The sequence below is a fragment of the Alnus glutinosa genome, chromosome 10 (genome assembly GCF_958979055.1).
Source record: "Alnus glutinosa chromosome 10, dhAlnGlut1.1, whole genome shotgun sequence".
Classification (NCBI taxonomy): domain Eukaryota; kingdom Viridiplantae; phylum Streptophyta; class Magnoliopsida; order Fagales; family Betulaceae; genus Alnus; species Alnus glutinosa.
Window position 1 is genome coordinate 22,610,924 of NC_084895.1, and position 25,679 is coordinate 22,636,602.

The window sequence follows — 25,679 nt, forward strand, 5'->3', positions numbered from 1 at the left end:
TGGGCCAAAAAGAGGAAAAATAAAATAATAATAATAATAATAATAAAAAAAAAAACATAACCACCTAAAAAGTGACGGATTTGGGAATCAATTGATCAGGTTTTACACGAGCTACTGTTGAATATATATTAAATCCAAACTACACTTAAACTCCAATTGATACTCGAATCATTCCACCAAATTTTAAAAAAGTTATAGTCAGCCCATTCAAATTACTAAGCACTTATGCTTCTTCTTTTTTTTTTTTTTTTTTTTTTTTCCCTCCGTTAGCTTGGACGGAAAATGTATCACGTGTGAGTCACTTGACATGATGCATTATTTCTTCAAATTAACAAAAAATGAGAATGGATGGGACAAATTAAAAAAGTTGGGTAGTTTAAAAGGATTGATTGTCACTTTTTAAAGTATGACGAAGTAATTGCAAACTGAGTGTGGGAAAGGGGGGTAAGTATAATTTCCCTCCTATATTATATCTTAATCGGGTATTAGGTTTTGGTATGGGATGGAGTGAACGAGGAATATGCAAGAACATCAACACATTTGAAAAACAAACAAATAAGGCTCATTTGTCTGTGCACAAAGAGAAATGTTACATGCACTTTCAAATGCTTACTTTCAAGTACACTTTTTGATGCGGTAGTGAAAATTACCATTGAATCCAACATTCAGTGATGAACTATCCAAAATCCAATACTGATTTTTATTTGGGTGTATGTAGCATTTCTTGTGTGCCAAAATAACTTCAAGACAATTTTCCTGGCTCATTTAGTGCTAAGTTTTGAATTACTGCTTTATCTTCCAACACCTTCTAAAGGATAAAACAAAAGCAAGGAAGAAAAAGATAAGGATGGTACTTTTCTACAGGTTAATTAATCTATGACTTGCCCACAAAATGATGAAAAAGAGAACAAAACAAAAGAATAGAGGCTCTCTTGTTCCTTGGAAGTTCTGCTTCAACTTTCTGAATGCCAGAATAAAATATTTCAGAGATTATTTCCACAAATTTCACAACCAACACAGAAATGCAAGAAGTTTTGAGTAACATTGGCTCCAGGAGACAAATCAAAGTGTCACTGGGCATCCTTAAAGAAGAAAAAAGTGAGAAAATGGCTAGATCAACAAGACTAGCCTGTGAGAGCAAAGTTGAGGGCACTATGCAGTTCAACTCCAATTTGAGCTTCAGCTTTCTCCAAGTCAGTTGAGGCAGAGCTCAGCTTCTGAGTGAACTCTGCAAGCCCCTTCTGGACAAGGCTTGGGTCAATTCGGTCAATAGGCACAGCCTCAATGGCAATAATATCTGCATATGAGTTTGCATGGATGAAAGCAAAACCACTGCTGATGAAATACTTTGACACGTCATTCCCTTCATGCACTGACAGGACACCAGGTTTCAACTCTGCAATTGTTGCTACATGTCCAGGAAGAACACCCAGTTGACCAGTTGTTGCTGGTATTATCACCATGTCGACCTGTAAAGACACAAACATCACGAGAAGTTATAATGAGGGGCAAGAAAGCTTCCTTCAGGTGCATTATACAAGCATTTATGCTCTCCAAGGAAGTGTTAATATATACTTCATCCACTTAAACATGTGGAAATGCAAGTATTCCGGTCAGAGTTTCATGGCATTTGAAATCAGTCGTGTTGTTGTTCAAAGCATTTAACATGATTCTACACCATGAACAATATAATTCTACCGGCCAATCATCCAGCTTTGGTTATTGAACTATTCATTATTGAAAGCCCCACAAATTTATTTCACTTTCAAGCAACCACTTGAATCCCAAGTAAAAATCCAAAACGCTAGTTTGAAATTCTTGACTTATATGATAGGTGATAAAGATGGACACAATCTTTGCTCTCCAAAGAACAAAACAATAAGTGTAATCAATAGGCCTGCATCATATGCAACTTAGCCAGAAGAGCTTCAAGAGGAAAAATTAAAATAGATATAATTTAGCAAGTTACAAAGCGAAACAAGTTCGATACAAGTTCCTTTCAATTAGAAGAAAACAAACAATGGGAGACACAACATCCTAGTGAACTATTTCAGAAATGCATGTATGAATAAAGTACAATTTGTGGTCACTCATACTAAAAGAAAATATGTTTGTTCTTCTAAGAGCTTGTAGAAAAACATTGCTGGAAGCCTGTACGAGAGAGAGAGAGATTCTTCAAAGGAAAAAGAAAAAAGGAAGGTTGATGCCAACATAACTCTTTCATAATATGATCCTTCCCTCGTTAAATCCTACATCTTCCAAGTAAACTTTTTCCCTGATTGGTAAGTTAGACACGCATGGATTTGAAACTCATGACACACTCTCCACTCCACTCTTATGGGGGAAAAGGAGCCATTTGAGTTGGAGGTCATTGACTTACATCTTTCAAGCAAACTTCTTCCTTCACCTCCATGGTTTGCTAAAAACTACTGAAATTAATGCACAAGGGAAGTAAATTGCACTACAAGTATCATGAACGTCCCTTTCATAAAAAGGGTAGAAGATAAGCAACATAGGAGTGGAAAGACCACATTTTTCTATATGTAAATAAGGTATAGATATAAAATTCAGGGGGACCAAGAAATTAATGTGAAAATCCTAAGCTTAAATAATATGCTAGGAACTTACACAAAATAATAATAATAATAATGTGCTAGGACTACTTCTACCAAGACTCATGTTCTGATTTTTTTTTCTTCTTTTTAAGTGATAATACGAACAAGGATTTGAATAACATTATAGTTACAACATACTTTAGCAATTTACCTATTAAGAAAAATTAATAGAGGAAATATTGTATCAAAATATCTTTAACACATAGCTGTGGATTATTTAACCTTCAACAAGGAAAGCAGAAAACATGCGGAATGTTTTGTCTCATGGGGAAAATTTGTAGAATCACGACTTGCATGGAAGACAAAGGACTTCCAATACATCCAACAGAACCAACAAGAAAGCTACTCCCCATCCCACTTTCTGAATACCATTATGAAAGGAAATTACTAGGAATATGCAGTTCGCCGTTGATAACTATATAAAGGACTCTCCTAAGATGGAAAGAAGTGGTAGAATTACGATGGAAAAAATTGTAGACAATCTTTGCAATGATAGGTGACTATGGACTTGTGGGCAACAACTCTATTGCCACAAAATTTTTTAAATCTTTCCCGCCTATCTAATGCCCACTCATCCAATTCCACCTGCCTGTAGTGGCTGGCAGCCACCTGATCATGACTGCCAACAGAGGCTTAAACCTTGGTTCTCACCAAGGTACAATCTACACGAACCAAAAGTAGATCCTTTTCACCAGAATCAACAATAAATAAGGAGAAAAAAAACCTGAAATTTGATTCTTCTTGCAGAAGATGCCTCACAAATACTAATATCTGTAGCCCAATCTCACTAAGATAAACTGAGAGCAAATTAAACCCATATTCACTAGGCAAATCAAAGAGGCTAAGGTAGCTTTTCATCTCATTTCATTTTCTAAGGAACCCACCAAAACCAATACGTGTTAAGCTTGTATTCAAAACCATGTTTTCAATAAACTTTAGTGTTATGTGCTATAATAGAAAAAAGCAATCACATTCTCATGTTACAAAGGTCACCCAAAACCCAGTTTATTTTGTATTCTGCATTTGTCTAGTACATAGTTCAACAGGATTGGGAGGTGGAGTGGACTCTTCTTCTTTGAGATGTTGTATTCTCTCATAGTAAGGCAATGAGATGTGGATAGAATGTGTTAGAACCCTTCCAAAATGCGCAAGTTTGAAGTGAAGTCATATTATCAAGTGTTAACCATACCTTTGGATCCCCTTTTCCTTGGGAGAATATTTGGAGAGTTAAGACTCCTTCGAGAGTTGTTTTCATAATTTTCTTGTTCTTTATTCTCTTTCTAGCTAGGCGTTTCTCTTGTATAATCCTTGTGTACCTGAGCAGCACTTTTCGCTTTTAATGATATTTTGATTACTCATAAAAAAAAATGTCATGGTGGTGGATTGGTGTTGTATGTGCAAGAAGAGTGATAATCCATTTATCACATTCTTCTTCATTGTAAAGTAGCAAGAGATTTATGGAGCTCACTTTTCAAAGTGTTTGGTGTTGATTGAGTTATGCCAAGAAGGGTGAGGGAGTTGTTGGTAAGTTGGGGAGGTTGGCTCCGTTGTGTTTAATGTGGTGTATTTTGAGAGAGCGGAATGCACGGAGCTTTGAAGATAGTCTTCAATGGTAGAGCTGAAAAAGATTATATTCAACGCTTTATACACAGATAGTAGTACATCATAATTTGCCTTTTTTTTTTTAGTTTTTCTGATTTTTTGAACTTTTGTTCATCTTTTTCTCCCGAGTAGGAGTTTATCTTGTATATTTCCTTTGTGTTAGAGTTGCGCCCCTCTCTCCTTTTCTAATGAGATTGAATTACTTATATATAAAAATAAAAATAAAAACTGCTTATTCCATGTACTTTGGTATGATGTGCATATGTACCAACACACATATAATTTGGGGATCACGAGCCTTATCAGATAAAATACCATAATAACATGCTGACATTAGTATCAGAAGACAATAATCTAGAGTGTAGATACTTAGCAAGTTCTAATTTACAGGCGCATCAAGGATGAAAACATCACGATAATCAAGGATGAATTTCCTCTTCCTTTGTGTGCGTGTGGCTAGATAGTACATTTTTTGTTTAGTTTACTATAATTACCAGCATAAATTGCTAGCCTGAGATCACTTTTAATATTGACTAATAATGAACTTCTTTGTGATTGGTGGGAGAAGTTTACGGTTGGCTTTTCTTGGTATCCAGATTGAGAAAGCATGACAACTAGGGGTGAGAGAACTTGATTTATGTTCTAAGGGAAATCTAGCCAGTAACATCGTAATGTCTAAGCAATACAAAAGTTTAACAAAGAAAAACAGATGACTTCATATTCAGCCTAGCCTTCTTCTACCAGATTTTACTGGAGTAATGATTCTGCACCAAGTATAAGAAATTAAAACGTCATCTATCCTCTTTCCACTAGATGTTTGTCAATGTGTTTTGAAGGGTGTTTTTTGTTTTTTATGTTTGTGTTTTATGAGTGTTTTGTGTTTTGGTTTGTTTGTTAATGTTTTTGTTTTGAAAACAGAAAACAAAAAGTTTAACAAACATAGCTTAACCTAGACAGCCACCAGCCATAGCAGCATAAAAACTCCAGACATCATTTGGGTACTTCAGTCTCTAAATGATAGTTTTCTCTCGGACTTTTGCCTGAATAAGAACTGACACATTCTTGATCATTCAAAATCTTCTCCTCAATGCAACACCCTTTGAAGCACTATGGTAAGCAGGACTGTATTATACAAGAGCTCTATACCAACCAAGTTGTGGCTGCAGCAAGTAATGGTGCCAAATGGATAAACCTTTTTCAGGTCAATGACTTGCCTATAGAATCACCATATTGTAACCATTTTGTTTCTATAATTAAGGACTTTAAAATTATCAAACTTGGTTGTATGCTTAGGCAACTCTACTGACTCGTACAGATTGCCATCATCATAAAGGACAACTGATTTTATTATAACAGCTATGTCTTTTTTTATCCCAAATATCTCAACCAAGAAGATTCCTGAAAAGAGCATTAATAGAGAAAAACAAATGTTATTCATCCAAAAAACAAAAACAAATGGTTGATAATACAATAACCACTAAAATCCATACTTGAGAAACAATTTAGTTCTTCAGCTAAAGGACGGCCGACAAAAATATATTTCCAGATAATTCTATATAAGTATTGAACCCCAATGACCCAAATGCCAAACAGGTCTATAAAACGTTATGGCATGCAGTAATGCAGGTGGTCACTCCAAAGCTACTACCTTCTTTTCTTTATCTTATATCTTTCATTATTTGGCTTGGATCAGTCCCAACCTACTACTATTTTCTCTCGGGATAAGCCCTAAGAGAATGGAAATGCGTAATCCAACCTCAAAATAAAACAAGGCACAGGTCAATTTTTCAACATTGTCACTTTCTTAAAAGCGAGAAATTGACCGTGTATCATATAGAACACAATGACTTATCTAACTCAAAGTCAAAACTAGCAGAAACCCATATTCCCACAATGATCGCTTGATTGTATTAAGTGAATGAGCTTGCATCTTATAGACAAACAAAAGTGAGATCCTAAACCTTTAAATCAAAATTATCGCAAACCCATCTGAAATCTCACAAAAACAAATCAAACCACAAAAGACAATCCCTCACATTGACACAAAAAGCGTACTATCGACGTCAGAATCAAAATTAAAACAAAACCCACTTAAATTCAAATCAAAATAAACCCAACCCACATAAATTTACACTATATTAAACCAAACCCAGGAAATAGAATCGAGCATAAAAATAAACCAAACCCAGGAAGCAGAATCGGGCGAGACTGACCTCCTTGGTTGATAGCTCAGAAGCATAGGGGAGCACGAAGTTGACAGTGAGCTTGGTAGGGATGGAAGAGGGAGTGGGAGGGCGATGCTTCATAAAGGAGAGAGGGGTCTTGGGGGGGTCCAAGTTGGGGACCACTTTCTTCCAGGCCTCCACGAAGGACTCGTCCGCGTTTGGAGCCACCGGGAGATCGGTGGAGAAGGGCCGAGCCCTGGCCCTTGCGGAGGAGAGAAGGGGTCGGGCCAGGAGGCCGGTAGCTCGGCGGAACATGGTGGGCTAGGGGGCTCGCTCGGGTCTCGCAGTGTCGGAGAGAAGGGTTTTGGGTGCTGCTATGGCGTGCCTTGTGCCTCGTGGAAATGGGGAAGGGGATGGCTTGGTTGGTTAGGCTTTGTAGCGGTGGGCTCTTGGGCTGTTTGGCAGCTGCAGATCAGCAGATTTTGGCCTTTTGTTTTAGCCATACAATTTATTAGATAGTAATTCGAAATGGCTAATAAAAGCCCAAACAAAGAAAATGCCAGCACTAGCTATCCACAAAATGCAAAATAGGTTTTAGCTAGAGTACATCTCCAATTCTATAGCTATGATTAGGACTAGGCATACGGGCAGTTATTAGCCGTTAATAACGGTTAACTGTTAATCGTCTAGGCAGTGCAGGTAGCGATGGTAAGATAGGCGAAGGCAGTTAATAATATATATATATATATATAAAATATAGCAAAACATCGTCGTTTTGATATAGAGTTTCATTTCAAAACATTAAAACAGTCAAAAACAATTTAAAAATCGTCTATAACATACCTTAAAAAGAGGTCCAAAACACTATAATAAGCCTATACTTGACATGCGATTACCGATGTGCAATTTGAGCATAAATATCTGCTAATCGGTGGTTATTTAACTGTCATGTTGCCCAATATAATGCGTTATATTTATTATTCTTCAATATGATTTTACATGTGTATGTATGATATATTTATTATTCTTCAGAATTATGTTTCCTAGCCCATACAAATAATCGAGACAATAATGCATATTTACATTCAAATCATAGGTACATACAATTTGAAGGTTGCTTCACTCACGTGTGAGCCACGAGACTTCCATCTCCAAATATGGAAAGGCATTGTTGCTCTATGCAAATGTTTTTAATATTATAAAATTCTATCTCTCACCCTCTTTCTATTTCTCTCTTTTATTCCATATCTCTTGTAATACCCAACAAAAACAAAAACAAAAAACATTTATAGAACACGTGGCTTTAGCTCATAGGTGTATTAATTTTATAATGGGGAATTTTCTATAATATTCTTGATTTAATAAAAAGTGTTTTGAAAAGTGTAAAAACAAGCCCTTAAAAGCCTTGGTTGGTTCCTAAACCCTAATCACACAATCACAATAACATAGACATTTTTTTGTTTCTCCCTCTCTTTTTCTTTGAGTAATTCTATTAGTACATTAAGTGTCTATATAAAAATAATGTGGCTTTTAAAATCACCATTGAGCGTGTGATTGATCAAATTGTAGTATTAAAAGCCACCTCATTTTTAAGATTTTTTTTATTATTATTTTATTTTTATAATGAACTTCACAATAAAATTCTTAAAATTCTAGTTATTATTTTTATGTAAATGATACGCATTCATCTTTTTGCATGTAAAGGCTCAAGAATAAATAAAAATAGTTATTATGTTATTTGGTTGCGCTATCATTATTAGGATACTATTCCTATGTTAATTTTTTTAAATAATAATTTTTTTTGTTAAAATTTAATTTCATTCCAATTAAAAATTGATGTCATTCATGTAACGTCACAAAACATGAATATAAATTATTATTACATTCCAGCTTCTTGTATATTCATTCAAGTAATCGTCATTCCAGTATACAACATGTATCCTATAAGTTTTGTAATTCATTTTTTTCAAAAAAAAATAAAAAATTTTGTAATTCATTAGATATTATTTTATTATATTTAAAAATGTAAAATTTAAATTATTTAATTAAAGATATTAATTAAGATTTTAAGAACCATAAATTAACTAGAAAATCTACACCCATGGATCAAACAACCCGCCATCCCCCATTTATGACCCCAATCACAGCCCAACTCATTTGGTCCATTAAGAGCCCATAGATAAAACACTAAAGAAGCAGCTGCCTCTTCCTTTCGGGTTCCAATATTAGGGTTTCTGCTTCTGGAGTCCTCTCTTCCTCACACTTTCTCCCAGTCGTCTCAACCATGGCTGAACAGGTTCAGATCTCAATATACATATAGATGTTTGCGTGTTTGTATTGCTGTTCTTATGGCATGTTAGGTTTTGCAGCGTTTGTTCTTGTACTGTTTGCAATATACTGAATATTGGGTTTTTATGCTCTGTTTGGTTGGCTAGAAAATGTAATTTTTTTTTTTTTTGGAGTCTTGGTATCTAACTGAGAAAATATTTATAGGCCAAGGCTAAGATCTTATAATTTCCCAAGCTTTTAAGTGAAAGTGTTGCTTCGATGCTTATTTTATGTGTTACTGGTGCAGACTGAGAAGGCATTTCTGAAGCAGCCCAAGGTGTTTTTATGGTACTGAAAAAATTGATTTGGGTTTCTTTACCATGCAATTATTTGGTGAAATGTTTGTTTATTTTGTCTTATTTTTTGTGGGGTGGTTTTTGATTTTGTTGGGAATGTGTTTGGTTTTAGCTCAAAGAAATCTGGGAAGGGGAAGAGGCCTGGAAAGGGTGGGAACCGCTTTTGGAAGAGCGTGGGGTTGGGTTTCAAGACACCCAGAGATGCAATTGAAGGTTTGCTTGCTTTGCCAGATTTGGTTTTTGTGTTTTTCCTATAAGTTTCTGTTTGTGGGCAAACTAGTTTCTGTTTGTTGGCAAACTAATTCCAAATGTGAAAGAACTTGATTAAAGTTTTTTAGATTGCCTTTTCCAATGCTTGCTTTTAGATAGATCGAACTCTATTATCTGCTTGTGTGCACACCTGCACATGCATAGGCCAAAGTCCACACTCGTTGGTATCTAAGGTTTAAGCTTGAGCATTTGATGGTAAGATATTTACAGTGCCAGAACCTAAAATGTAAATCCACATCCTAAAATTGTTCCTGTTAAACTAATTGGTTGATTAGTTAAGCTATCTTAAAGTGCACCCCGTATATGTGTTCAATGATATAAGGCCATAAGGGTCATAAACTAATATAAGATACTAAACTACTTAATCAACTTGCAAAGGTATTTGTTTCCAGGCGTTAAAGTTCTTCATTGTTGTTTTGGTGCCCATAGCCTTGGGCTTCAAAAATGGATGTTCTCATCATATCTAATTTAAGTTCTCAGCATCATATGCAAATAATGACTTAATTTAAGCAGAAGCACAGTATGACTTTGGAGAACTACTGATGGGCCTAGCCTAATGGCCTTTTCTATGAGATCAAATGTGAGCTGAGATTGTTACAGATTGATGGCTTCATCCTGTTCTTCAATCATAATCTGTAAATTGTAAACTTGAGCTGAACTTTTCTCATTATAGCTCATTTACATACATGGCCATTGATCGCAAAAGGCACTAATATATATATATATATATATATATATATATATATATATATATATATATATATATTTTGCAATATTTAAATGTCTGTAATTTGCTCATTACTCATTAGCATCCAATACACATGCATGTATTTCTATATCCGTATACACCAGTTTGCTACTCTCTAAGAACTAATGATTTTTCTCAAAGTCCCATTTGAAGAATGATTTTGGCAACTGTTGGCATCGCTTGTTTACAGGAACATATATAGACAAGAAGTGCCCGTTCACTGGCAATGTTTCTATCAGAGGTCGTATTCTTTCTGGCACTTGCCACAGTGCCAAGATGGTGAGGACCATCATTGTTCGAAGGAACTACCTTCACTTTGTCAAGAAATATCAAAGGCATGAACATAACTTCTTATATACTATGGTCTCTCATCTTCAAAATCCAGTTCTTCAAATCTGTTCTAACAGACTAGCAATAAATCTGTACTTGCAAACGAAAGTTTTCTTAATGCATGATCTTAAATTAACTTATTGGATTTGTGGCCCTCTCTTCCATTCCCAATTTCTTTATATAAATTACATCATCCATCTTTCTGGTTTGCTTTTCAGATATGAAAAAAGGCACTCAAACATTCCAGCACATATTTCCCCATGCTTCCGTGTGAAAGAAGGAGATTATGTTACTGTCGGCCAGTGCAGGTTAAAACTATTAACCGCTGATCCTATTCTTTCACCCTTTAAAATGATTCCACTGGTTTCTTGTGTTCCAATTTTTCAGTTTTCCGGTCAGCTGTACTTATTATAATTTATATTTTAAATTGTTCATTCATTTTACAGGCCATTATCAAAGACAGTGAGGTTCAATGTCTTGAAAGTCATTCCAGCTGGCTCTTCTTCTGGTGGTGGGAAGAAGGCATTTACGGGATTGTGAAGAGAGTGGTCTTTATATTGTGTGCTATGCTATAGAGAATGCTAGGAATTTTTTTTTTTTTTTTTCTTTGATCAATTTCTATATCTTTTGGTAGTTCTCAGTACTTTTGATGGATGGCAGACTACACAATTGGAAATCTATCTTATGGTACTTTTATTTTATTTCGAAATGATTATTTGATTAGCAAGTTTGCCTTAACGTTTCTGGAATGTGGAACAAAATAAATTTATGCCTGCTATTCTCTTCTGATATAACATGAACCAACTTCATTTTCCAAAGTTCAGAGTTCTCAAACTGAAACCAAACCAGTACCTCCTATTGGACTGTCTCTGAGTAGTTGTAAATTTGTCCGGGCAATGCCCCTCTGTAGTGTTATTTTTCACAGGAGATCTTCAGTGATATTCTCACTGGAGCTAAAAGCCAAAGAGCCTCTTTGGAGAAGTCTTTTGCTTTAAAAATAAATAAAAATATGAAAGCTTCAGACACAACATTAACAAAAACACTTCAAACTACTTTTTTTTCATATGAAAAAGTAAATAGCATTCTTTATCAAACGAACTGTATATATATTAATGTTTTTGACTGGTGAGACCTTAGAATTGGAAGGTGCTAACCCCTCAAAAGACAACTCATCCAGATGACGAAACCAACCAGACTGGAGATTTAATTCTTGTTTATTTTTTTTTCGAAGGTTTTCAGTTCGCTTTAGTTTAATAATTTTGATGAGAAAAAAAAAAAAAAAAAAAAACTCTTAGTTTTGGTTTGGAGCTTCGGCTTACAAGATGAAGTAAACTCGTAACTGCGGAAATAAGATGATTGGGGAAAAACTCTATTTATTTATTTATTTTATTGCAAACAATCTCTACCGTTCATTTTTTCACAGGAATATAATAGTCAGTCATTTTTCAGTGGAGTGAAGCCAAACTCAAAATTTTAGTCCCATGATTGCATTGGCATGCCTCTTTTGTAATTGAGCAAACTATAATAAACTTTTTATATAGACTGCAACCATGACTTTGCAGGGAAGTCAACCAACGGGCACAAAAGAGAGCTCTATTCAGGAAATGTATATATATATATATATATATATATAAAAAGACACAGAAAAGAGTGCTTCTGTTACCACTTGTGTCTGGGGATATTTGTCCTGCTTGTTGGGTATGTGATCTGAGAGTAGCATAAGCATGTTGTACTGAAAGAAACAAAGGTAGAGAAGAGCTTTTTCAGGTTTCATTCACAAAAACAAGACCAACATTCATAGCTTTGGGAAGCATGCCAGGAGTCCAAAGGAAGCAAAGACAGAGAAGGCAGTTATTTTAAAATCATGGAGTGTTTCATATTTTTTTATTACATGGGTATTGGGTTCTGAATTACCTTTTTAATAATTTACTTCAACAAGCTGGAAAAAAGGTGCATGCATGACTTGCATTCAATACCATCTCATGTCTTTCCTTTTCTTTTCTTTTTTCTTCTTGAAACCATTGTCATTTGTCAGGTGGCCCATCATTCCTCACCTGTGATGTAGTATGTCTTCTTCTTTTTTTTGATAATGTGATGTAGTATTGTAGTATGTCAATCCCAAAGTTTAATGCTTTGTTGGGTCAGTGGGTGCAGCTCACCTGATTCAAATTTATTTTCACCCATCACCCACCTCTCTTCCTCTGCTTTATTTTTTTTTTAAAGATCAAATCTGACTTTTCTATGCTAGCTAGCAGTAGCATTTATTTGTTGGAACCTCAATATGAAGGGTCTAGACAATGTGCAAAGTTTCAATTGCAGCTATCACCCACCATTTTTTTTTTTTTTTTTTTTTAGCGAAATGGATAGATTGGGGCGATCGGATGTGACTTTTCTATATCAGTGAGACTATAGTAACATTTACTTGCTAAAACCTCAACATGAGGGGTTTAGATGATCTGCAAACCAAGACATTAGTCAGTTAGACCCAAGCCGATATATATTAATCAGACAAAAGAATTTTCCATTACGAGAGTCGATCGAACTCATATTTTAGTGTTCACTAAACTACTTGAAGATTAATCTATAACCATCGAACCACCACCCTAGATGGTCATCACTAACCCCCCTCTCTCTCTCTCTAAAATGATCTTACCATTGAAGTTATTCGCTATTTATATATATATATATATAAATGTTAGAGCTCCTTTTAGCTTCCTTCTAAGAAATGTTAGAGTTCTTTCTATCTTCTTTCTGATGTCATTTTCGATGACATGTATTTAATTTTTTTGTATGTATATATATATATATTTGTTAGATTTTTTTGTTTGTTCTTAAAATAAAAATATTAGAATAATTTTTTTTTTAGAAAAAAACAAAAAATTGACAAACGAAGGCATTATCTTCCATTCATTGCCCTCATCATGTGTTTAGTTGTTATATTTATAAGTCTTTGAATATTTAAGCAGTTGAGAATGACGTCGTACGACCCCTGTATCACACGTGCTATTTTGAAACTCAAACAATCTGACGTGGAATAAAAACAGGATAGTGACAGGTCAATATTATTGGATAATTACAATATAAAAAATATAATATTTTTGCGTTACTCTTCGGATAATACCACGATCTTTACACGTTGATTAATTCTTGCTAATCAAGTCATTGCTTTCCCTCTTGGAAAGGGTTGGTCGGTGTTTTTTCTGCCCCCATCTCTTTCCAACAAGGATATAAGACGTATTTTCTTGATTACGTGTTTAGGGGACTAAAAATATTAAGATTTTTATTACACCAGTTGACATACCTTGTTTTAAGTGGTTGGAATGTTGAAACGGGCGTGAAGAGTGGATTACGATATTTTTCTTAAATTACTCGTTTGAATTTGAGAGAATTCGGACAGATGATTGTAGAATCTATCTGATCAAATAAAAATAGATAATTTATGGAACCTGACTAAATAAAAATTGGGCTATCAAATTACTTAATTTATTCGGTCAGGTAGGCCTCATAAGTGATCTTCCAATTATTTGTCCGAATTTTCTCAAATTCGAACAAATAATTTGAGAGGATCTTGATTCGTGAAGAGTAGCGTTATTATTATTATTTTAACAAGGGTTGATTGGCATTGGTATATCGACAGAGTGAAATAAAAACGTGATTTTAGCGTTACTCTAGGTAATATATAATATCATACCACATAAAGAACTGTGTGCATAATGGACAAATATCATTTAGTAGACTGTCATATAACTGAGATGACTCGACAGTAAAAATCAGCCATTCATTAAAATGCTAATTTTTATCGTCAGATCATCCTAATTATACAACAGACGTATAACAGTCTACCAAATAGCATTACTCGTATAAAATGACATGAAGAACATCACTTGTCGACCCAACAAGGATTGCTATTTTTTTTGGGCACAAAATGATTCTTTGTCTCTGGAGCATACCAAGATTGGACACACATGCATGAGATGAGATGAGAGAGATGATCATATGATATGGAGTATTTATGATAAGAATGATAATAACATTAACATAATGGAAGAGAATAATTAGTGACATTGTCATGCTCCTTTGTGGTACCCTTAATTAATAGGGGGATAATGAGAGTTACATGCTTATATTATATTATTATATTAATGTGGAATTATTAATGGACCGCCGCACTTGTTGGTTTGCATAATTCCAAACTATTCGATCCAATTCTACTTTATATATTAATGTTCCAATGTTTATGTGTCCTTTGGTGGCTTAGAAAGATATAATTTAGTAGGTCAACTAATAATAACAGCTAGATTAACGTCTGAGTTTATCAAAAAAACTCAATTTAATGGTAGCGATTAATATACTGCAGATCTACTATAATAATAGAACCAATTATGTTGACTTTCAATTTGAGAGCTTATGATTATCGAATTTCTTTGACTTTTTAATTTTAATGGTTTTTTTTATAGATAATTTTAATTAATGGGTTTCAGTTTCACACGTCTAGGTCAAATGTTTCGTTTTTTCCTTTTAAAACAAGATAAAAGAAAAATGCTTAAAATATTACAATTTTTTACTATAATTTTCTTATAAATTCATTTTAACGGCGAAAAAAATATAATAACAAAAGTTAACAAGTAAAGGTCCTTTTGAGATTGTGATTTCGTAGATAATAAGTCCGATTTTAAACCAAATCGCAGAACATAAATCGTTTGGAAACTGCGTTTTTAAAAATTGTGGTTTGAAAACGCATAATTTTGAAAATGGAAGTAAATAATACTTTTTTGAAAACGCATAATTTTAAAGGTTAAACTATGATTTTGCTAAACGCTTAATTGCGTTTTTAAAAATTATTTTTTCAAATAGCAAATTTTAAAATCGTTATTTTAAATCGCACTTTTTAAAATTACAAATCCAAACGAATTTTAAAATTAATTATTTAGTGGCTAGCCTAATAAGTATCATATGAATTTGAACAGTCAATTTAGTAAAATCAGTTTATGATTTATAGAAAAATCATATACATTAGTTTTTAAAATCGACATGTGTGGTTTAAGCTATATTTAAAAAAAAAAAAAAAAAAAAGACATGTCGAAAATATAGTCATTATTAGAAATTAATTTGTAAAAAATTAAAAGTTTACAGAAAATTTATACACCGTCAGATTCGTACTATCCAAAATAAATGGCACTGACATTATTCACCAACTAGCTATAGGCTCGACTCCATCTTGCACTTGTTTTAGCAAGCTGGGTTAGCTTGCCTTATTTAAAGCTTCTGGGTAAAGGATAACTTCTTTTTTTTTTAACAAAAAACTAATTTATAGAAAAATTCCTACAAAATAAGGAATTTAGTCTACAGAATATCAGGTTGTAGTGCTGTACTATTTTTTCTTTTTCTTTTTTTGAAAATAGTGCCTGCTTCCTTTATAAGAGTTTTTGAAAATGTTTTTTTTTTTTTTTTTTTCAAAATTATTTATAAACAACTCAAAGCATTAAATATTTTTTAAAACACAATAAATGCGAGACCAAATAATTTTTTTTTATGGCATATCAAAACATTTTTTTTTTTACTCAAAATCAAAAAGCATTTTCCAAAACCAAAAAGGGAGGAAAAAAAAAACGTCCTTGATTCATGCCAAATAATTCATTTTAATTCACTATTTACGGTTCAGTAAGACCGAGTCACTTATTTAATCAATTTTTTAACTTTTATTTTATATTTTTGTATTATTGTATTTCGTTTTGGGTTTGGTATCGAGAAACCCGGCCCTTTTACGTTTATAAGATTACTCACTCTCTTTTTCTTTTAGATCAAGAACGAGAAATATCCTCCGTGGTGGACACTACTCCATGCTTTTCTAAGAACATGCACATTGCACATTGCACAGAGCAACCTCTTTCAGTTTTTCCATGCAGAGAAAGAAAGAAAAAACACCAACAGTTAGAAAGTTACCTTGTCCTCCAATCCAACCAAATCCCGGTGCCAGTGGGCCACACCCAATTACCAACCTACACCTACGCACCTAAAGCGCTCCCAAACCGGTGCGCAGCGGCTAAAGCAACCGCGGCAGCAGCATTTAACTCTCTCTATTCATTCCATTCATTCACCGTAGCCAGTCCACCCAGGACTGACCCAACCCACCCACATTCAATGAGTTTCTGTTCACCCACCCCGACCCAGCCTCCACCTCCTCCATCCGTACACCCCCCCCTCACGTGACCCTTCACGTGACTCAACCCCTCCACATTTATATACTCTCCTCGCCTCCTCGGCGCCATTTCTCTCTCTCGCTCGATCTCTCTGAAATCCTCTCCAGTCTCCACCATGTCGTTCTCTTCTTATTCTTCTCCACCGCCTCCATTCCTGAGCGATCCCACAAGCTACATCCCCTCCGACTCCTCTACTCCACCTCATGCATCGTCTTCATCATCCATGAACCCTAGCGTCCTCATCATCGCGCTTATCCTCTTCATCACCGTAGTAGCCTGTATCTCTCTCTGCCTCCTCCTCCGCCACCTCAACCGCCGATGCCTCCGCCACGTGTCCTCCTCCTCCACCAACACCACCACTGCTACCACTACCGCTGACTCTCACCCTCTCTCCGCTCGCCGCGTGTCTCCCGAAATCCATAGAAGCTCCATCGCCGACTCTCTCCCTCTCTTCACCTTCTCCTCTATCACTCGCCGCTCGTCGTCCAGTACTACATCCTCTGCGGACTGTGCGGTTTGTTTGTCCAAGTTCGAGCCGACCGATCAGCTCCGATTCCTCCCTCTCTGCTGCCATGCCTTCCACGCGCAGTGCATCGACGCCTGGCTCGAGTCCAACCAGAGCTGTCCGCTCTGCCGGTCGGCCATTTTTGCGTCGGAGTCCGACCTCATGAAGGCCTCGCTCGCTTACGCCAACGGAGCCTCCGGTGGAGAGAGTTTCCGCCTTGAGATCGGAAATGTAAGCCGGCGAAGAGCGGAAGGAGAGTCTGGCGAGGCGCGGAGGTCCTATTCCATTGGATCGTTTGAGTACCTTGTAGACGAAGACTCGGAGATCAGTATGAGCCACGCGCACCAGTGGAGCGTATCGGATAAGGAGGAGAGCGGAGCTTTTCCGGAGACGACGGAGGCGAGTCTGGCTTCTGAAGTAGGCGCCGGAAGGAGCTGGCTCAAGGAGTACGTCGATAGGCTCTCATTCTCTCTCTCGTCGCGCGCGATGTCATTTCGCAGCTCCGGCAGGTTCTTCTCCGGAAGCAGTCGCCGGAGCAATATCACTGGAGCCGGAGAATTGGACCTCGAAGCCAATCGAGTCGGCGAAGAGATCAGCGAGATGTTTCGATGGCTGTCAGGGGTATGAACTGTAAATACTGCGTTTTCTTAGGACATTTTTTTTTCCCCTTATTCATCTAAAAAACAATTTTTGATTTTTTAAACCGTTAATTCCACCCTATTTTTTGCTATATCCGCTCCGTAGTTATGACGACGTAATACAAAATTTGGAGTGGATGTAGCAAAAATATTGAGTGGAAATAAGGCGAACGGGATTTGTCAGGATGCCATTTTTGTCACAGAATATTGAGTGGAAATTACGCTTCAGAAAATCTGACGGTCTTCGTTTCTGTTCTTGGTAAGGTCCACCGTCGACGGTTGTGATTGGATGTACGAAATTCTAGGAAAATATTAATTAGTACTGTGATTTTAGCATTAGTGGCAAATAAAGGTTCTTAAACCACATTTTGTGAGTGATTTTGTTGGTGCTCTCTTGGTACTGTTATGTGGGTTTTATGATCTGGTAGTTGATGGCGTACGGTATTTCGTGCACTCATTAATGATACATCACCAACCATCTTAATGATAACGCTATTTTGGCGCTTTACCAATTGTGGTTTGACTTGATTTGATCGCTTAGATTCCTTCCTAAACCTTGAAAGACTTCTACAAACCTGAATTAGCACTTAAAATGTTAAGTCTGGTTTAGGTGTACAATTTTTTTTTATTATATTTAAAATTGTAAATATTTATAGAATTTATTTTTTAAAATTATATCTGACAGGTTTAGAGGACCTGAGACGAAATAAAAAAAAAATTAAATAAAATTTAAGTAGAATTTTAATTCAAAAAAACAGTCTAAGCATGTTTTTGAAAAATAATAAAAATAATAATTGTTACCCACACACATGGCCCTTATTTATTGTTTTTATAGATAATTTAGATTTAAAAACTCGGTCATAAAATTCTCTTTAAAAAAATCTAAACAATTGATGCTGTTGACTTTGATCACTTTTTTGCTGATTATTCATCCTGACACAAAACAAATTTATGGGTACGGATCGTTTCTTTTGCTGTTTCTTTTGAGATTCCTAGCTTGCTGAAGTTGTTAGCTGAGAAAGAGAAAGTAAATTCCTGGAATTAAAGCTTTCAAAGATTCTAATATTGGTTAGGGATACTTTCACAAACTTTGTTCTTGGTTTCCTTCCTTTTTTGCGCCTGATGTTTGTTAAGGCAATTCCCTTTCGGCATCCTATCTGAATCGGTTTTCATCTCACATTTGCATGTGAGTTTGAAGCATGTTTTCAGGTGTTGCACAAAATCTTCTTATCTTTGCAAAGTGGCAGTTTCAAAGGGAATCTTGGCTCAGCTTTAGTGTGTTAATTGTGAATTATAAAGACGGTTAGAATTTAAGATTATGTTTTAATATCATATTTATCACTTATTTCAAAAGTTTAACTCAGATGAATTTAATCATTTCACTGTAATATGTTACATTGTTAGGATAACAATACTTAGGGATGTAAATAAGCCAGTCCGTTCGACAGCCCGCTCGATACCCGCTCGGTTTAGCCCGATCCGAACTCGAGCTCGATACTGTAGAAACTCGATCATTACTGTTGAAACCCGCTCGATTAGTAAGTGATACATACCCGACTCGCTCGACAAAACTCGATAGGGGCTCGCGAGCTCAACTCGTTTAAAGCTTGACGGGATCGCTCGCCCGACTCGTTAGTTCGACTCGTTAGCTCGTTCATATCTTACATATATATTAGTAAATAGTAAACATAGTATAATATATATAGTATTACATATTAATTATAATACTTTGATAACAATATTTAGTATGTTAAATTAACATATTAAGTTATTAATAGTTAGTATATAACAATATAACAATATTAAATAGTTAGCATATATATATAAATACATATATCACATCACACATGGTTAACAATAGTTATATATTATACTTATATTATAGTTACTTAGTTATATAGAATATATTAGACTTACTATTTGTTCACATTATACATATACCATTGTTTATACTCTGTAGTTATATATAATAACATATTATTAATTTGTTACTTATAAACTATAGTTATGTAATATATTTTATAATATGCCTTATATACTTACATATTATATATTTATGTTATTAATAAATGCATAGATGTTGTTTATAAACTTGGGCTTGAATTCTGCTTTGATCACTCATTGAAAAATTTAATAGTTTACATCGACCTCTAGTTGAGCCGAGCTTGTCCAATAACCCGGCTCGGCTCGAATGTCATTTTCAACGAACTCGAGCTTGAGCTCGAGCTCGCCCGAGTTTTAAACGAGCCGAGCTTGAACATGTAATTTATAGCTCGGCTCGAATTCGAGCTCGACTATTTAGGCTCGACTCATAAACGAGCCAGTCTTGAAATCTTCGAACTCGACTCGGCTCGGCTCGATTACATCCCTAACAATACTAGTACTCTAGTAGGGTAATATGTAAAGATCTAGGTTAGAAATTACATTTTTATTTCACAATTATCAAACAATGTTAAGGTGTCGGTCTCAATTAACTTTTCAATAAGTCATCGTAAAAAAAAAAAAAAAAAGTATTGGTGAAGATTGACACATCAACATTATGAGATAATCGTTAGATAAAAATGTGATTTTTACTATTTCTGACATAAGTAACTTTAGAGGTTTGAAAAATTGGGCTCGGATTCTCAAGCCCTGCTAGTGTGCTTAGGACCAAGACAACCCAGCGTTTTTCATACCAGTCATAAACTCCCAAAGATAAAAATATAATTTGCCAAGGTCAGATATTTTTTAGTGAAATTTATACTAAAAATTAACTTTGCTACCTTCTTAAAGATACCAAAATTAGGTTTTCAACCTCCCCTCACCTTCCTCTCACTCCTAAACGTTTTCCTCCCTGCCTTTCTTTCTTTCCTTCGTTTCTTCCTTTAGAAAGAGATTAATTAAAAAGTGAGAACTCCTTCGAAAAAAGAATGATAGAATTGACAAAAGATGTTCTGATCAGAACATTAGTTTCCCAGGAGTATTTTACATTTCCTTTAACTTTGTTAGTGTATGATGTTGCCATATCATACCCTCCAACTTTTTCGTTAATATTCCACATGATTTAGACTCGAGAAATGCTAGGTTTTTCAAAAATTTGGTTTTCAAATGTTGTCACTATTCCATGTAATTTAATGTTTTAGTAAATAGATGCACAAGGTAATAGGATGATGACACATTATTTGATAACCAAATTTTTTAATTTTTTTTTGAAAAAAACCTAACATTTCTCGAAAGACTCAACTTGCTCAAATATTTGTGGGTGTTCAATCTGCTCATTTGTGATTGTGGGGGGTGTTTGGGAGTGAAATAATTAGACTGCAAATCCTATATACATAATTTTTCAATATGTATTTATACTTATAAGTGTTTCATAATTCCAGTTTTGCCTTGGCCTTCTCTCTTACCTAATGACGAATTCCCAGATTTCTTGCTTGAATTTACAGTGAATACAATTGTTCAACCTTAACAAGGCATGTGATCCAATCAAAATGTTATAAATTTATTCTTTATTTCTATGACTGAAAAAAGATCAAAACCAAATTAGCTTTTGATATACAATACAAGGTTTATTCCTATGTATGCAGACTATATGCCAAATAAACTCGAAAAGGTTTCCTTTTTTAAATTGGGTTGAAACAATTTCCTTCAATCTGGTCTATTAAACTGACATGTGTTTTAAGTGTATGTAATTCTCACATGCATTTTAAATATATATCAGTTTAATAGACTGAATTAGAGAAAATAACCGTAAATATCAGCTGGGACCGAATGTGCTGTCTATTGTAATTATTCTTTGTATAAACTCAAACTCAACAGAGAGAAATTATATCTGATTAATGTGAGAAAGAAATTGCGGCTTGGATGATGAATTTTTTTTACTACTTCTCTTAAATGAAATGAAATCAATGTGACAAAATTTCCGATCATTGTCTGATGAAGATTTTCAGGGTCACAAAGCAAATTATTAACAATGTTGTAACAGGAAAAGAAATAGAAAGCCCATGGATATGATGTTCAAAAACACAGAACTGATCTTGTGTCCCCCATTGCAAGGAATGCTGCTTCCACTGTAGCACCCTTTCTTTTGCTTGATCCCTAAGCCATGATTCTCAAGAACAAATGTAGAATTTGTCTGCCCACTGCTGAACAAAACACACCAAAAGAAGGGCCCTTTATGGACCCCAACCATGCCTACACCCACTTCAGTGTGTGATTTATTCCTCACAAGAGATAACGATTTCTTGTCTTTGGCAAGAACATCAGAAAAGGCTAACAATGGTTCAAGATACTTTGATCGACAACCCAAAATGTGGCCGGTTAGGATGTCGAAAGTAGGTAGCTCTACCCCGCAATTGGGAGCAAAAACTTCGGTGAAGTCGTCTTCTGAGGGTTTGCAGTTTACAGTGTTGTTGCTGGTGCAGTTATCCTTGCAAAATTCAACATATTGCAAGGCCATGCACCCAAGACCAGGGCTGTCGTTTAGGTGTGAAAGTTTTTGTGCAGTTCGGTTGTTGTTGATGATGTCGACGAGATCGTTTGCAGGATTTCCTGTGCGACAAACAGCAAGTAATAATGTAAGTAAGAAAAATCTTTGTATGAATATAAGCATATGCATATTTGATATTAGCATTTAAAAGTTCCTAACAGATGAGTTACCAGCTTTTTCCTTCATGGATTAGAATCAAAATTGATCATTTAACATAATCCCCAAGACCAAAGCTGTATAATTCCTTCTATTTATTCATAAAGTTCAAATGACCCACAAACTTAGTATTATTTGCCTTCTTAAAGTATCAAATTTCCTTCTTTCTAGTTCTATATCTTAACATTAGCAATTGCTCATCAAACAAACAGAAAATGGTTCAAGTAGGTTTGAATTATTAGTACATAAAATTTAAAGATAGTAACATTGTAGCATTGTGTACAAGGTAGTTGCCATGCTGTACATAAATGTGATAAGAAATCATGATTTCTAGTTTTTCTTTTTCCCCTTTTTTTGCCCTCTGATGATTGACTGATGTACTTTTCACTTTCCTGGCATGGTGTGGAGAAGAGGGTCATAGACGATTAGTGTAAGAAACATAGTCGAGATCAAACAGTGCCCCCCAAACAAGAGATTCAAGAGTGAAGTTACATGTCCTGAAACAGCTTGTGAAGCATGGTTGGAAATAAGTTGGAGATGTGAAGTTGTATTTGATTGCCATTATGGAGAAATCCTTCACGAATGAGATACGTTAGTAACATTTATATATGAAAAGTCGGGATCTGGAGATATAATGTAAGGTATTCCAAAAGTGGAACAAGTGTTAGAAGTTTGGTCGATTGATTCAATATCGATGAACGTTGCAGTGACATCGACACTGACGAGTCCTGGGCCTCCACTGCTGCCACAGAAAGGGGTCACTTATCATAGCCCTAACTCTGCATAAACTTTGAATCAGGGGAATGACTTGCCTATCGCTATACAAAATGTGGATGGTTCGACTTCGATCTTTAAAGTAAATGCAAACAGTACGTATGATGATCCCCATATAAATGTTCTGACCCCACAAAAATGACAACCATGTCTCTGGTCCAAATTTAAAGAAGTTGTAGGTGAAGTAAATAAGGATCAAATCTCCATTTAATGTAAGGTATTCCAAAAGTGGAACAAGTGTTAGAAGTTTGGTCGATTGATTCAATATCGATGAATGTTGCAGTGACATCGACACTGACGAGTCCTGGGCCTCCACTGCTGCCACAGAAAGGGGTCACTTATCATAGCCCTAACTCTGCATAAACTTTGAATCAGGGGAATGACTTGCCTATCGCTATACAAAATGTGGATGGTTCGACTTCGATCTTTAAAGTAAATGCAAACAGTACGTATGATGATCCCCATATAAATGTTCTGACCCCACAAAAATGACAACCATGTCTCTGGTCCAAATTTAAAGAAGTTGTAGGTGAAGTAAATAAGGATCAAATCTCCATTTATTTATCATGTCAGGCAGTGTAATGAGGTAGAAGAGCCTATTAAAGAGGTATCCGATGCTAATTTGGAGAAATGTAGGGGAGGGGACAATACATCCGAATGTCATGTGGTCTCTCTAGAGCCATTTAACTCTCCCATTGAACTTACCTCTTGGGATAAAAGATCCCCGACAATTACCTGCTCGAATTGCTAGCAATTTGGACAGGTAATGAGAAACCCTATATGGGACCTGCCCAGATAGGTAGCCGGACAGTCCAAATTCGGGCAGGATCCCGAACCTACCTCAGTACACCTCTTGCCTCCTGGAACTTTCATGATGGCCCTTACTATAAGTAGCCATATCCATTGCAACATCTAACTGAGGCCTTACAGCTCTCTAATTTGTAGAACCCCTGAAGGATCCAAGTCACTTTCTCCAAAAGGAATATTAATCTTATCTTGTTATCGAATCTGGAAAATTCAGTATGTTCCTCTGTGTCAACTGACTCTAGGGGCTTTCCTTCTATCAGGTCTCATATAACTGAAAACTAGGGGACAAAAGTATAAATGTCTAACCTTTCCATACACATTTTTGACAACTAAACAGTGCATAAAGACCCTCAAATGGAGTAAAATCTACTGGAAAAGTAACTCAATCTATGCAAATATCAGAACAGAGGCTCCAGTTACATAATACACAGGCACAAAGAGAAAAAACAACAGCCAGAAAATGCTTTAACATCATAGTTTTTCAAACACCAAACAAAGAAACAGGGTGATTACAGTACCATGGTTCTTGGCGGCCACAGCAGCTGCAAGCAGCAGATGGCAGAGAACTATCCACTCACAGTAAAAGAGCTTCTTCCCCATTGTCACTACTAAACGTGAACTAAAGTGGGTTTGGCTTTACAAGGTATCTGAGAAAGAATGGAAAGGAAAAGAAAAAGGGGTATGCTTTTCTATAAGAGGTGTTTGCTTGGTGGGAATGGAAAATGGGGTGAAATTTTTTTCCCAGGAAAAAAAAAAAAAAGTGTAGGGACGAAAGTGAGTGACCACTGATTAAGTGTTGCAGAGGCTAAGGAATATGGACAAAAGATGGCCAGTGGTGGACCCAGGTAGCCGTTTGTGTGTACTGTTGTTGGGTTTCTTTTTCTTAGGAAATGGAGCGGATTTCAAAACATAGAACACTGCTGGGCCCAGCTTTTTGACAGAAATTTGGGAGGGCTCAGGGCAAGATGAGCGTGCTTCGGGGAAGATCTTTTGGTCTATTATGATTGATGAGGCAAAACAATGGATACCATTACCAACGTGACCCACATCTACATCTTTTGCTTAAGTCGAGGTTTAAAAACAAATTAAATATTTGAGGCTTAATTCTCTTCACTTTTATAGCTTAAGCAATCATTTTTAAAGTTTTAAAACTTAAATTTAATCTATTAACCTTTAAAAAATTTGTAATGTTACCCTTACCGGTAAGTTTTGAGGTTAAAGCATATGGAATACCGGTGAAATATCCTTTATATTCTTATATTTAATTTTTAAAGAATTAGAAATTCTAAAAAAAAATAGTAGTGTGTCGCATCATTTTTTTTTTTTTAAAACAAGGATGTTTCTCGTTTGAGTGTACGATTTTTTTTTTAATTATTTTTTATTGTTTTCAAAATTACGAATACTGATTTTTTTTAAAAAATAATTATGTTTTGATTATTTAGAAAATATATTAAGAAAATTAGAATATGTATTTTGACTTCCCCGGCTAAGATTTAATAGAAAATTCTAATGGATGATATTACAAATTTTTTAAAATTGAATACATTATGTTGAAAGTTCTTAAATTTTTGAGAGTAATCGTGAAAACGACAAAAGTTCATGAGAATTAAGTGAAGTTTTTTATGAAGATTTTGAGCAGGTCTCTCAAAAGATGAGGGGTTTAAGACAAATTTCATACACAAGATTGTTCCGAAGATCTTCTCAAAATTGATGCAAAAATCTGATGAGTTTGGGGAGAGGTTATGAATGCAATTGCACTTATTAGAATTTTTAAAAA

At 35.3% G+C, this 25,679-nt stretch overlaps 4 protein-coding genes across 5 annotated transcripts; 2 read left to right on the forward strand and 2 right to left on the reverse strand.

Annotated features, from left to right (window-relative positions):
* Window positions 1-932: 932 nt before the first annotated feature.
* On the reverse strand, window positions 933-6,800 carry LOC133880151 (ATP synthase subunit delta', mitochondrial-like). The gene is made up of 2 exons (XM_062319041.1): window positions 6,431-6,800; window positions 933-1,469 (listed from the first exon to the last, which is right to left on the reverse strand). The coding sequence occupies exons 1-2, from the start codon at window positions 6,695-6,697 to the stop codon at window positions 1,125-1,127; spliced, it is 612 nt and encodes a 203-aa protein (XP_062175025.1). The 5' UTR covers window positions 6,698-6,800; the 3' UTR covers window positions 933-1,124.
* Window positions 6,801-8,545: 1,745 nt separating this feature from the next.
* Window positions 8,546-11,092, forward strand: LOC133878816 (small ribosomal subunit protein uS17-like). The gene is made up of 6 exons (XM_062317360.1): window positions 8,546-8,678; window positions 8,958-8,998; window positions 9,119-9,219; window positions 10,215-10,359; window positions 10,573-10,662; window positions 10,801-11,092. Exons 1-6 carry the CDS (start codon window positions 8,667-8,669, stop codon window positions 10,892-10,894), a joined length of 483 nt encoding a protein of 160 aa, XP_062173344.1. The 5' UTR covers window positions 8,546-8,666; the 3' UTR covers window positions 10,895-11,092.
* Window positions 11,093-16,182: 5,090 nt separating this feature from the next.
* Window positions 16,183-18,131, forward strand: LOC133880016 (E3 ubiquitin-protein ligase ATL4). Of its 2 annotated transcripts, XM_062318871.1 has the most exons (2): window positions 16,183-17,680; window positions 17,804-18,131. In XM_062318871.1, exons 1-2 carry the CDS (start codon window positions 16,670-16,672, stop codon window positions 17,807-17,809), a joined length of 1,017 nt encoding a protein of 338 aa, XP_062174855.1. In that variant the 5' UTR covers window positions 16,183-16,669; the 3' UTR covers window positions 17,810-18,131. The 2 variants fall into 2 exon arrangements, with proteins under 2 accessions (XP_062174855.1, XP_062174854.1); XM_062318870.1 differs by having other exon boundaries at window positions 16,185-18,131.
* A 3,398-nt stretch (window positions 18,132-21,529) lies between these two features.
* Window positions 21,530-24,687, reverse strand: LOC133880329 (uncharacterized). The gene is made up of 2 exons (XM_062319282.1): window positions 24,421-24,687; window positions 21,530-22,227 (listed from the first exon to the last, which is right to left on the reverse strand). The coding sequence occupies exons 1-2, from the start codon at window positions 24,500-24,502 to the stop codon at window positions 21,644-21,646; spliced, it is 666 nt and encodes a 221-aa protein (XP_062175266.1). The 5' UTR covers window positions 24,503-24,687; the 3' UTR covers window positions 21,530-21,643.
* Window positions 24,688-25,679: the final 992 nt, after the last annotated feature.